At 37.1% G+C, this 13,431-nt stretch overlaps 1 protein-coding gene across 5 annotated transcripts in view; it reads right to left on the bottom strand.

The window, feature by feature from the left end:
- Positions 1-13,431, bottom strand: part of trim3b (tripartite motif containing 3b) — a 35,838-nt gene that overhangs the window by 2,730 nt on the left and 19,677 nt on the right. For 4 of the 5 annotated variants that reach the window (XM_024261587.2, XM_024261575.2, XM_024261593.2 and 1 more), the window contains 15 exons: positions 9,009-9,184; positions 8,090-8,219; positions 7,596-7,706; positions 7,345-7,496; positions 6,977-7,157; positions 5,996-6,097; positions 5,601-5,699; positions 4,574-4,726; positions 4,041-4,419; positions 3,823-3,926; positions 3,565-3,732; positions 3,278-3,446; positions 1,410-1,451; positions 867-937; positions 648-788 (listed from right to left, as the gene is read on the bottom strand). In XM_024261587.2, coding sequence (XP_024117355.1) covers positions 648-788; positions 867-937; positions 1,410-1,451; positions 3,278-3,446; positions 3,565-3,732; positions 3,823-3,926; positions 4,041-4,419; positions 4,574-4,726; positions 5,601-5,699; positions 5,996-6,097; positions 6,977-7,157; positions 7,345-7,496; positions 7,596-7,706; positions 8,090-8,219; positions 9,009-9,154 — 2,148 coding nt within the window. In that variant the 5' untranslated portion in view covers positions 9,155-9,184. The remainder of the gene's footprint in view (positions 1-647; positions 789-866; positions 938-1,409; positions 1,452-3,277; positions 3,447-3,564; positions 3,733-3,822; positions 3,927-4,040; positions 4,420-4,573; positions 4,727-5,600; positions 5,700-5,995; positions 6,098-6,976; positions 7,158-7,344; positions 7,497-7,595; positions 7,707-8,089; positions 8,220-9,008; positions 9,185-13,431) is intronic. The other variant, XM_024261600.2, reaches the window with a different exon arrangement.

The following is a 13,431-nucleotide window of genomic DNA, read 5'->3' as shown; positions in this document are numbered from 1 at the left end:
CTTGTATCAGTTTAAAATACGGCCAAGGCAATATTTAATTAATTATTCATAAGTAAACATGAGGTTCAGTCTTACTTTTGTTTTCCACCTAAATAGTTCCTAAACTACCAAAATAAAAGCACCATGAATTTGCTTGGGTAAAAGCAACTTGTTTATGAGATACAGTTGCAGTGCTTAATCTTGTGATCATTAAATAACATGTATTTTACAATTTTACTCATGTGAAAAATGTATTAATATTCAAATAAATTAAAAAACAAACAAATATTGTCCGGTGCTGTGTTGGGATATATCGGAATATGTATGATACATGTATCGCAATACATATCGTATTGCCGCTCTTGCCAATAAACACCCTCATTATTGAATGTCCACATAATATTTAAGTAGAAAACAAAAGTAAGACTACATATTTGCTTATAAATCATTAATTAGATATCGCCTTTGCAATATTTTAAATCAATACAAGTATCACGATATTTCACTGAATCGATATTTTCTTACACCCCCTACTATTGACTTGATTGTGGCATAAAAGAAGTATGTCACAAGTGTGTACAAGTGTATCTACATCCCGATAGACTTACCACATGCATGACAATAGAACCCACAGCATGTGACAAAGGCTTGATTTTTTAAGAAGATACCTGTATTCTGCTGTTTCCCCAGTCAGCCACAATGATGTTTCCATTGGCATCGACCGCCACACCAGTGGGAGCGTTGAACTGACCGTTGCCTTCACCGTGAGAGCCAAACTTGAACAGGAACTCCCCGTCTGCATTGTAAACCTGTAACAGCGAGTCAAGTGTTTGGCTTGGCTTGAACTCCCACTTTCAAATATTGAGAACATATTCTGTTCAACCTACCTTCACAGAGTGATTGTGGAAATCTGTGACAATGATTTCATTTTTGTTGTTCACCGCCACAAAGTGTGGACCTGGATAAAGGGAGAGACAGGTGTTTTAGCTGCAGCTGATGGTGGAATACTCTGATTCCTGGACAGGTCTTAAGAATCAACAGGATTTTAACATTCTGCATTCATTTACAGTCTTTTGCTTTTGAATTAGGAAGAACGACTTGAATCACAGCAGGATTCTGTACTACATAACCTACTTTTGCGTGCTCTTCAGAATCTTCTGACTCAATCATAAGTGATCTCACAGATTGTTTTGGGGGCTGAATCTCCAGCCACTGAGCTTCAAAGAACTCCAAGTGAACTCAAGCAAACACAGTGCTAAATTTTTGCTGATTGAATCACTGATCATCGGTGTCCAGGTACAGATTGATCCACTCATTTGTCAACAATCTGACTTTGTGGGAGATCAGACACATGATCAGGGCATTGGGTTAGACACGGAGACACTGCACTGTGGGATTAAGGTTGCAGCAAGGCCACACTTAGTACTTACTGAAAACTGAGGAAGGTTTATTAAAGTTTGGACCAAGTTTTTCTGAACCGGAGAAAAGGGGGAAAAAAGAACAAGGAAGCCGTCAGAGAAAGCAAAGAAAGCATGGCAGGGTGGTCAAAACACTCGCTCCACTGGTGCCGTGTATGAGGATACGCATTAGGATTCACTCCTTTATTTCCAAACGGAAAGGAAAGCAACAACAAGGGGAAACCAACTTTGATTTAATAGTCACACTTTTATGGTTTTTAAAATTGATGTTTATTTAAAGCCCCACTCTGATCATCTTTTAAATAGTTTAAAAGCATTACCAATGGTCTTTTAATTATAATCACACAGTTTATAGTCAAAAAACTGTTGTTGTTTTCCAGTTTCTGCAGAGCAACAGTAGTTAATTAGAAATTTGCCTCTAAGTTGTGGGAACCCCGCTCCCTCTTCCCATCCCCGTTCTTGGGAGCTCTCTGTTTAAGCGAAGGACAAACCTCGTGTAATTACGACATCACAAAAAAGCAAATTTTCAAACTGCATTTTTTCGTCTGCCCCTGATTCCTGATTTAAGTAGAAACATTAAAGCTGGTGCACCCACTAGGTCTGTACCCATCTGTGTTGTACTGTAAATTCAGAAATCAACCTAAAATGTGGCTTAAATCCAAACAACAGTGAACGTATTGAAGAGGCCATGTCCTGTTTCTCACGTTGCATGACCCCGCAAATGTAAATATTGTATGTCAGTGTAGACCTTTTAAATGGTTTCCTTATTATAGATCAGGGGTGAGCAAACTACGGCCCAGGGGCTGTTAAACTATTCAATCTGATATGCCAAACTGGAATAAATGATAATACTTAATAATGTCTTGTTTTCACTGTAATTTTTGTGTTTCCACATAGATGGTGAACTATAAATACACTGATCTTTGTTTATGTGCAGAAAGTTATTCAGTTGGAAGATTTGTTTTTCTGATATTCATGTGTGTGTGGTTTTTTTTTTGAGTCAGACGGTCATTTTTCCAATCATTCCAACACCACATGAACGTAGCATCTTTATGTATATGACTGAAGGGCATCAAGCAATCGCAGCAATTAGCACTAAAATGAGAACAGAAGTCATATTTTTTAAATTAAAACGCCAACATTTTCTCTATTAAAAAATATATGTTTTTAATCAGAAATAAGGCATATATTTCTCCAGATTCCATGTTCTTTCTCTTATGAGGTAGATTCCATTCTGTCAAGTTTTAGAACATTTTGTGGCCCATGTGTTAAAAGGTTTGCCCTCCCCTGTTATAGATAATTTATCAATGTAACTTAAAAAAAACTGTGTAGAAACTCCTCTATTTAATTTTCAAACTTTTTTGTATTACTCAATAGAGAGATATAGTATTACCTTTCCATCAAACTCATTTTGACAGGTGACCTTTGACCCACACATTCCAAAGTGATGACGTAACAATTTGATATAAACTTTATATAAACTTTATATCAAGTTTTATATAAAGTTTATATCAAATTGTTACGTCATCACTTTGGAATGTGCGGGTCAAAGGTCACCTGTCAAAATGAGTTTGATGGAAAGGTAATACTATATCTCTCTCTCAATTTGATGTGTTTTTTCTCAAATCTATACCTTTGCTAGGGACTACAAATTAAAATTAGCTTTGCAGATACATTGGCACATTTACAAAAATGTTAATTAATGTGCATTATCACTGTTTAAATAATAAATAAATACTCAGAAAAGCAATTTTTATCTTATTTTTCTATCATCATAAGAAAAATGCCACAAAAACATGCTGAAAAATAACACAATTTTCATCCGAGTGGGTCTCTACTAAAGGAATATTGCACCGTCAAGAGTTCAGGTCTCATCTCACCTGCAAACTGTCGGTCGGTCGTCCCTCTGCCTCCAAACTTAGTCACAAGCTTCCCGTTGGACTGGAAGATGAAGACGCAGCAAGCCTTGTTGTCCACAGTGATGATGTGACCGTTCTTGTCCACAGCCACACCCTTAGGACCCATCAGACGACCTGCCCCAATCTTATTCTGAGGAAAAACAGGATCGGAGTTAAAGTGAAAGACTTTTGTAGGTTTATTTTGTTTTTAAATAAATCAAATCCAACTTTATGCTACTAATGTTCAATGCTCAAAAACAAAACAGTACCTTAAATTTGCCATCAGAGCCAAAGATGCTGACCCATCTGTTATCATAGTCAGCCACCACAATGTCACCGTTCATGTCCACGGTGACACCGGTCGGTCTCTGCAGCTGTCCCGGGGACCGACCTCTGACCCCAAAGCGCATTTTGAACTGCCCGTCATTTGAGAACACCTGTAAGTTTTCCATGAAATCAAGCTGTAGTCAGTTTGTGATCGAGTCATGCATGAGGACAGCTGCGGACGCGGTGAATGTCATCCTCACCTGGATGCACTGATTGTTGCTGTCGGCCACCACCACTCTGCCGTTGCTGGAGGCCGAGATGCCTTGTAGATTGGTGAATTCGCCTTTTTCTCTGCCCCGGGTACCTAAAGGAAAACAGAAACACAGCAACTGATGCTCCTCTTAGTGTTTTAGTGGAAATTTTAGATCAATTTCCTATTGTCATCTCTCCCCTGCCTGCAAACTAAACTCTGTCTTACCGACTCTGTAGATGAGCTCATCCTCAATGGGGTTTTCCTTCTTCTTGGTTGTGCTGTACATGCTGGAAGGCCGTCTCACTGCTTTCTGACGTATGTGGCCCCCTGTCCCGCTGGGGGATTTGACCCTCCTCTTAACATCGTCCGGCGACTGGGGCACGTCCGACGGCTTGACGGCCCGGAGGCGGAAGGGACTGCCGCGAATCGGCTGTCCGTACAGCAACAGGGAGAACGAGTACTCCCCCTCGGAGCGCAGCGTGTATCCCACCTCGTACGTTCCGTTTTTATTGTCCGTTATCTCTGTCTCTGCAGCCCGGCTGCCATCTACAGATGTGATCTCTGCTTTCAAAACCGCGTTGCCTGTCCGCACCAACTCCCCGTCCTGCAGACAGAGGTCAGGGACTCAGGTCAAGAGGATACAGGTGCATGGTTTTCCCTAACATCATTTACAACATATTAAACAAAAGTTGCCTTAGATGAAAAAATTTGAGTTAATTGAAGAAAAGTTCAATAGAACAATAACTTTAAGGACATACTTTGTCTTTTGTTGTTACAGTGATGGTGTGGTGCTGGCCCGTTGCAACGTAGCGAAGGCCCTCTCCTGTGGCCACCGACGTGTGAGCAACGGCACCAGTTGTGAGGAGGACTCCCAGGTTCTGGATGGAGCGCCGCAGCCCCTCCGTCTCCACCTAGAAGGAGCGTGGAAATATTAAAATAAATAAATAAATATAAAATTCTCCCAGTTAAACTAACTATTAAATCCCAGCATGCCTACCCAGGCTTCTTAAAAACAATCTTTAGGGCACATATGTCAAAGTCAAGGCCCGGGGGCCGGATCCGGCACTCGCGGTGATTCTATCCGGATAATTTTATTTTATTGGTATTAATGGCCTGATGTTATCTTGTGCTCATTTCTAACTTGTATAATTATGACAAAATATATGTTTATGGAAAGTAAAATATTGAAAGGAATATTTAAGGAATAAGTTGATTTATTTTGGAATAATATTCCTGCCTTTTTATTATTTATGATTATTAAAAAGTTACTGTTATAAAGTTTTAAAAAATTGGCATTCTGCTAGCTTTTGGACTATTTTACCATTTACTAAGTCTTTTTAGGCTATTTTGGAGTTTACTTATATTTTAGCTACATGCTAGCTGTTTTGGCTAATTTAGGCTCTTTTTTGGGTTTTTTATACTGTTTTGAAGTTTAGCTATTTTTGTCAGCGACTTGCTAGCTGATTTGGCTAACCTATTTTTTAGGCTAATTTGGCATTAAGCTAATATTTTAGCTAGCTATCAACTTCAGCGTTTTCATCTATCAGCTACAGTATTTTTAGCTATCAATTTCAGCACTAGCATCTTCAGCGGCCAAATTCAGCTAACAGCACTCACACTACCATTATCCAGTTAATACTATATATAGTTCATAATTATGGTAAAAAGTTACAGTTTTAACGTTTGAAAAATGTAGTTTTAGTGTCCAATAAATATTCATCCTGTTCGGCCCACAACCTATGGCGTGATTGAGTCTGACACCCAAAGTGAATCTGAATCACAAACCTGACATTCCAGGTGTGCATTCTGATGCGGTTTCTCTGGAAAGTCGTGTCGGGCGAGAGCTGTGACCCGCTCACTCATCTGCTTCTGAACCAGCAATACCTGCACTTCCAGAAAGCAAAACATTTTATTACTTTCTTTCATTATAGCCTTTTTTTTTTTACTATAAAACAATTAATTCATATATTTTCTAAACCCATTTTTTCCCTTTTGTGGTCATGGGGGTACCAGAGTGTAACTTGGGCTAAGGCAGGGTACACTCTGGGCAGGTCACACATCCATACACATTCACAGTCACACCAAGGGACAATTTAAAGTAACTATGAAGCATGCTTTTTGGATAAAACAATAAAACGATTAGTTGTTTATTTCTCTGTTAGTAGTAACAGATCTTCCACCTCAGTGGCGTTGCCGTGGCTGAGAGCCTGCTCTGTGAAGCTGCAGCTGCTCTGGATGTGTTCCTTCCCCTGAAGAAGAGCAGAGAGCTGGGCCTGTAGGACCTGTGGAGGAACAGGAGGAAAAAGGAGATAGGGCTTATAGGGACACCATCAAGAGAAAATCTTTAGGAAAAGAGATACTAGTCATGACAAAAAAATAAAAATTGATGACAGAAATACATTTTCTTTTCCTGAGATTAAACTTGGAAATAAACTCAAAATTCTGCTTTTAAACCCTTGATGTTTTACTTTATTTCCAACAGTAAAAAAAAAAAAACTACTGCTTTTGCATTTGCATTTAAGTAAGATTATTTTTGAGCCAAAGTAGTTTGGACTTAATTTCAGAATTTATTTTTCTAATTTAAGTGAATAATACTAAAAAAAAAAAAAAACCTATTCAATCATAAAAGGCAAAATAGTTTTTGAAATAAACATATTTCAGAACATTTTAATCCTTTTCCAAAAAGTATTTTGCATGTATCTATTCATTTATTTCCTTTTTCCTAGCATATAACAATAAATCTTAATATTCTGGACTTTGCTGAAAATGAAAGGAGACAGAAAGAAAACTAATCAAAACTATTAATACATCAAATGGTTGGTAAAAGCAACCAAAGCATAACAAAAGGAATCCAAAAGTTTTCACTTCATCATTTGTGTCGTCACTATCTATGTCACATGATCAGGGGGTGAATTTGGATTTGGTGCAGGTCTTTGTATTTTTGTTGACTGCATCATTTAACATTAATCACTGAATGATTTTCAAAATCTTGAAAATATTTTATATTTGCCATTCTTTAGAATGAATTCAAAAACTTTGTCAAATACGGAGAGTTTTGTTATCTTTTCAAGCACTGGAGTCGCTACAGTTGTTTTCAGCTCATTCTGTACCCTCACATAGGTGTGTTAACAGTACTTGTGTGCCAGTGTGAGTCAGCTGACCTTCTGCTTTGTGCTGCAGATGTTCTCCAGGTCTGTGATGAGGGCGGTCTTGCGCTGATGCAGCAGTCGCTCCAGCTCCTCAAATGTACTGGTGATTTCTGTAACCGCCTCGCTCTTTCTTTCATTGAGCTGTCGAGAGATCTCGCTCACCAGCTCTATAGCGGCTGTGAGCTGAGGAAGCCTGTAAACATGACCATGTGAGGGACTTTACTTGTAAGGTAAAGGAAGTGAAGGAGACAATAAATAAAAGAAATATATTAAATTAACAAATTTAACAATAAAAATTAGTATTTATAAATGAAATTATTCAGAAAATGACTGATAAATGCATATTATGCTAGTAACAGATCCAATCCTTGAACATCCACCTGCTGCGTATGGCATCCAGCTGCGTCTTCAAAGCAGCTTTGTGCTGCTCCACGACGTCTCGCAGAGGAACGGTCACATGCTCCCGATGCTCGCCCTCCGTGCACTCCAAACACATGGCTGTCTCGCACGACTCGCAGTAGAACTCCATCACCTGCAGAGGGAGACAAACCCAGTCAGCATCTCTGGCTGAGCATCATCCTTGACATTTAATATTTCCTTTTTTATTCTGACTTTAAAACAAACGTTTCACCTTTCCATCATGGTTCGGGCAGCAGAGGGGCTTCCCTGCTGCAGCAGCACTAACTGACTCCAACACGCTGCAGGCCTCGGGCCTTGAGCACTCCGGCTCTCGTTGGAGAACCTAACAAAAAAACAACACCAGCTATAGTCATCATGACGCAACCAAAATGTGTACTAAAATGACGTGTTATCATTTAAAGTTCCCAATTCATATTCAGTTTATTCTTTTTAGCTTTTATCCCTAAACACGTTCTTAAAAACGTCAAAGGATCATTTGTCCAAAGTGACCTCATTCCCCATGAATGTCCTTCCAGCTGACAAAAAATAGTTCCCAGAAAAAGGAATCCGCCCATGCACAACCTTTTATTTCAAGTGCTTGTTTTATTTCTCTTTCCTTCTTTCCATAATTAGTTTAAACAGCCTTCTCCCTTTTATAGTTTTCTTCATAATCATTCCGTGGAAAATGGCTCATTTCTGTAATAAAGAAAACATTTAGAGTCGGACCTCCATCAGGTTAGTAATGAAGAAGTTGTTCTGCAGAGCACACACTCCTTTCTCTGGCAGGATGGATGTCTGCCGACACACTGGGCATGAAAGCGTCAGTGACTCTGGAGGAATGTAGTTCTGGAGACAACTGGAAAAACAAAAATCAACAAAAAAGAGGAAAAAAATCATTAGAACCAGCATTATAATACACAATTCCCCATAAATGTAAGCAACTTTACAGGAGATTGTATAAATGTAACATATTAGTCCTGTAAATACAAAAACACATCTAAGACTGTGTAACATTAGGTTGATGTAATAAGATCATTACTTTTTGTGAAAACAATGTTTTTTGTTGTTTTTTTTTACTTATTGGTCAAATTAACCTTAAAATTCTGTTTTCTATAACATATAACTGTTGTTATTACAGTATTCCCCAGCAAATTTACAAAATGTATCTGTACGTTTTATAAAACAAAATAATTTTGCAGCTTTTAAAAACTATTGTCCATGTTTGTGTGGGTTTCTACATAGAATGTTCTGAAATATAATGCTTTTTTCTTCTTGTGCTCCATGCTTTACTCCCCATCCTTTCACCGCTCTTCAAAAGTCTCTTTTCCTTTGCGTAGCTCTGTGTAATATTGCCTAAAGGGGGGTGTTGTTTCTTCTGCAGAACAGTAGATTGGGCCTTTGTCAGTGTGTGTCAAAACAAGGAGCCTTTTCTCAGACTGGAGCCGTGGAAGACCCCTGATGCTGAGGAATTCACTTGTCCCAACAAGAAAAAGAGCCCAGAGCTGTTAAATTATCCAAGACATTTGAACTAAATGACATCCCGCTATTAGTAGACATTATATGGGGAGATGAGGGAGGAGCTACAGTACAAAAACATCATTTTGATCTTTTGTGACTCATTTCTGTTCATGCAAATGTTAGTTACCTCTCACAGAAGGTGTGCAGACAGGGGAGGACCTTCGGGTTGCAGTAGTGATCCAGGCAGATGCTACAGACCAGGAACTGCTTGTCTATCTGACGCACCACCGGGCTGGTGCTCCCCGCCTCACGCTTTGCCATGACGGAAGACATTTAAAGCCACGACCAGCGACAGCAGTTAACCTGCAAGAACACAAACATGAAAGTTAGAATTTAGCCGTGTCCCCTTCAGGGGAAGCTAAGTCTCAGGAAACACCCCCCTCATGAAGTACCAGGAGCCAGAGTAACCAAGCTGTTTAATTCCCTGAACAGAAGTGAAACGTGCTCATTGTTGTTCTGTTAATCGTAGGTTAACACCAGATAAACGATGTTGGAGCGGCGACAAGGCTGTAGAGAGAGCCGGAAAAGTGAATAAACTGCGATGATTAACCCTTCAACACCAGCGACGCTTAAACACAGAATCCTTAACATTTTTTTAATTGTTAACACAATCAATGTAATTCCAGTAGAATCTGAAGGAGACGTTTTGTTTAAATTTTATTAAAGCTGCCAAGACTTATTTTTATACAAACTTCAATAACTCAAGAATATTGTGATATTGATGTTAAAACTGTTGCTGGCCCCCCAATTATGGAATAATATTTCTCCAGAACTACACATTACATCAGACCGTTTGTATTAAATGAGCTAAAGTGCTAGGTAATGCTATAGATATATAGCATTACCTGCGATAATGCTAGTGTGAATGCTGTAAGCTGAATTTGGCCGCTGAAGATGCTAGTGCTAATAGCTAAAGAGGCTGAAACTGATAGCTAAAAATACTGAAGCTGATAGCTGAAAACGCTGAGGATGATAGCCAGCTAACATATTAGCTAAATGCCAAATTATTGTGAAAAAATGAAAAAAAATAATAATAATAATAATAATAACTTAGGTAACCCCGATTAGCATGTAGCTGAAAAAAATAGTCTAAATTAGCCAAAACAGTTAGTGTGTAAATATTAGCCTAACTCCAAAAAAGCCTTAAAAAAACTTGAAAAGAGAAGAATTATCCAGCCAAAACAGCTAGAATGTAGCCGAAATATTAGCCAAAATCCAAAAACCCTAAAAAACTTAAAAAGAAAAGCCTAAATTAGCCTAAACAGCCAGCATGTTGCTGAAATATCAAGTAATCTCCAAAACAGCCTAAACAACTCAAAAAGAAAAGCCTTATCTAACCAAAACAGCTAGCCTGAAGCTGAAATATTAGCTAAAGTCAAAAATAATCCAAACAATCCTAGTAAATGCAAATATAGTCCAAAAAGCTAGCAGAATGCCAATTTTTAAAACTTTAAAACTGTAACGTTTTAACATAATTATGAATAATAGAAAGCAAAAAAAATATTCCAGAATAAATCAAACCTAAAAAAAAATTCCCTATTTTACTCTCCATAAAAACATATTTTGTCAAAATTATACCAGTTAGAAAAAAGCGCAAAATAACATCGGGCCAATAAATACATTAAATTAAATAATGTGGAGGGCCGGATAGAATAACCTGATTGTATACATTTAACATATTAATCCTGTAAATACAAAAACACACACAAGACTGTGTAACATTAAGTTGCTGTAATAAAATCATTACTTTATGTGAAAACAATGTTTTTGTTGCTGTTTTTACTTATAATATTGGTCAAATTAACCTTAAAATTCTGTTTTTTCTATAACATATAACTGTTAAAATTATAGTATACCCCAGCAAATTTACAAAATGTATGTGTAGGTTTTATAAAACAAAATAATTTTAAATTACAGCTTTGTTTTGTTTTTTGTAAATTAAGACACTAAATTATGTAGTATTTACAGTACGCCTGTAAAGTTGTTTAAATGATTAATGTATTTTTTACATGTTATTCTAGCAACCACAGCTGACATTTTTTTTCCATTTGAACAAAATGAAAATATATTTAAAGTATTTCAATTAAAAAAATAATAATAACCTGTTTTTTTGACAATCAAGTTCACTTTGAATGAAAATTCATGCATGTTGGCACTGAGAAAAAGAGCAAAAATAATATAAGTAAGCAAGATTTATGTATAGGATATACACTTTACCTGTGAAGAATCAAAAAGGACTTAACAAAGCAGGAAAAAAAATCTATTTGATTATATTTGTTGTGTAAAGTAATCTAGATAGATTACAGAGCCGTTTTATCACATGTTCCCCATGTGATCAGTGAACAGTCAAGCTAAAAGCGTTGCACAAACAGGAGTTGATTGGATTACTCACTACTCAGATAATTTTCTCACAGTGATGTGATTTATTCCTAAAAGAGATATTAAGATTGTGAAGGTATAAAAGTTTATTGAAAAATGTGGCATTTAAATGAGAGGAGATTCTGTAAAACTGATTAAATGGCAATCTAGTCCTGCAGCACATCTGCAGGGTTGGATATTCTGCCTAGCAACACCAACCAATGATGCCCTAATGGCCAAGTTTTATATTTACAACAATTTGGTAAAATAAATGTAGCATAAAATGAATGTTTCTTATGAATTCCATCTTATAAAATTAAATAAAGCAGCTTCTGTCGTTGAGCCACATTTCCTCAGTAGGTCGACACATTTATTATTTATGTGTCAGGCACAGTCATACAAACCCAAGCTCATTCAAATGCAGGACGAAGAATTTCAGCCTAAAAACAAACATAAATATGAGCAGTGCGTTTGAGGAAAAAGGGCAAAAAACAAAGCCTTTCCCTGAGAATCATCCCCCACCCATTACACGCCCTGCTTGCACATCTGTCACTGCTGGATTTAATACAGCTTCCAATCTCTTACGCCCCATCGGGCTCTTGTCCTGTCGTACGAAGCACACACAAACAATCAGGGTGATTAAAAGCCAAACTCTCATTTTCCAGTCTTTGCAGAGAGGATCCAGTGACTTTATATTATGAGATAAAGGTCGGATCTTGCAGTAAAATCCAAGTGGATGACACGTAACATTTACATTGTAGTAAAGGTCAAACTCAGAGTCCAGAAAAATGCTTAGTGAGCAATATCTCCACGGCAGATTAAGCCTGTTTTGTTCTGCTTTGCATGGAAAACAAATAATATTCTCTTGTGATTTTAGGATTTTCAACATTTCTTTGTCGTTGAATAAAATCCCAGAAACAATTTGTATTTCAATAATTGCATCACTTTTTTTTTATCTAAACATCTAGAAAATCATTTTTTATTAAGTTTAGTTAGCATGCAGCAAAAAGCAAAACTAAAAGCGACAGCAAAAATGATGGTACGGATGTGCCCAGGTGCACCACATTTACCAGAGTCAGCAGAAAGTCTATTCAGCCTTAGATCAAGTCAAAAAAAGAATGCTTTCACTATTTTTTTGTGTTGAAGAATGTTTTCCTATTAAGAATTTTTTAGTTTTAGTATTTTGTTGTCCCAAGTGAGGTCACATCATCTGGTTTTCTGTTGCCTAAAAGGCTGAAAATCCATGAAAAACCAGAATCAATCTTCGTGCTGAGAGATAGTCGCTTTCAAAACTGGTTGAAAAGGTGATGCAAGTGCAGAGATCATGTGACTCATGCAGGAAAGTTTTGAGACACTTCAGAGTACAAATCTGTCAACACAAAAAGATGTTGCTTCTGGTTCATAATTGACTGTTTAAATACAGAGATCACTCAACATAAAAAACTAAATTAAACTCATTTTGACAAAAAAAAAGAGTAAATACTTATATAGTGCTTTACTACTTTCACCCATGCACACACACATTCATTCACACACTGGTGCCAACCTGACTTAGCCTGAAGTCTGCAACCTTCAACACTTAAAGAGTCATTTGGGTCGATTTATCGCCAACCAAAACCCAGAAGGAGCCGTAAAGCCTTCACTCACCGTTTACAAAAATAAGGCTTATATTTATGCTTTTGGGACTGACATGATACATTTAAATAAACTATAGTGTTTTTTGTATAAACAAAACATAAACATGAAGAGAAAATAACTTCTTGTAAAAAGAATATTAAATAGTTTATAACTTTTGCCAGAGCTTTGCATGACGTCCTTTCAAAATAAAAGACATCATACACCATAGGATCATGTCAATGGAGCAGATTGTTTATTTTACTATTGTTTCATAAATATAACCAACAAAAACTAAATCAGAGCTAATAAAGTGACCCCTACCATATATTAAACCATGAGGCACAATTTAAATCCTTGAATTTGTGTCAGTATAACGTTGATAAACTGCAAAGGATTGATGGATTGCTGGAGAATTACAGCTATTGTTGTTAGGATCCTAGTTGTATGATTCATATGTCCTTAAACTGTTTGTGAATTTGAATATAAAGTTAACCCTCTATGGCATGAATTTTTATTTTATGAGGAAAAAAATATTTTACCCCAGTTTTGGGATATTGGGGGGGTCCTTGTAATAT

This window comes from Oryzias melastigma, linkage group LG14 (genome assembly GCF_002922805.2).
Source record: "Oryzias melastigma strain HK-1 linkage group LG14, ASM292280v2, whole genome shotgun sequence".
Lineage (NCBI taxonomy): Eukaryota > Metazoa > Chordata > Actinopteri > Beloniformes > Adrianichthyidae > Oryzias > Oryzias melastigma.
Note: the sequence above shows the minus strand (reverse complement) of the source record. Positions and strands in the feature narration are given on the sequence as shown.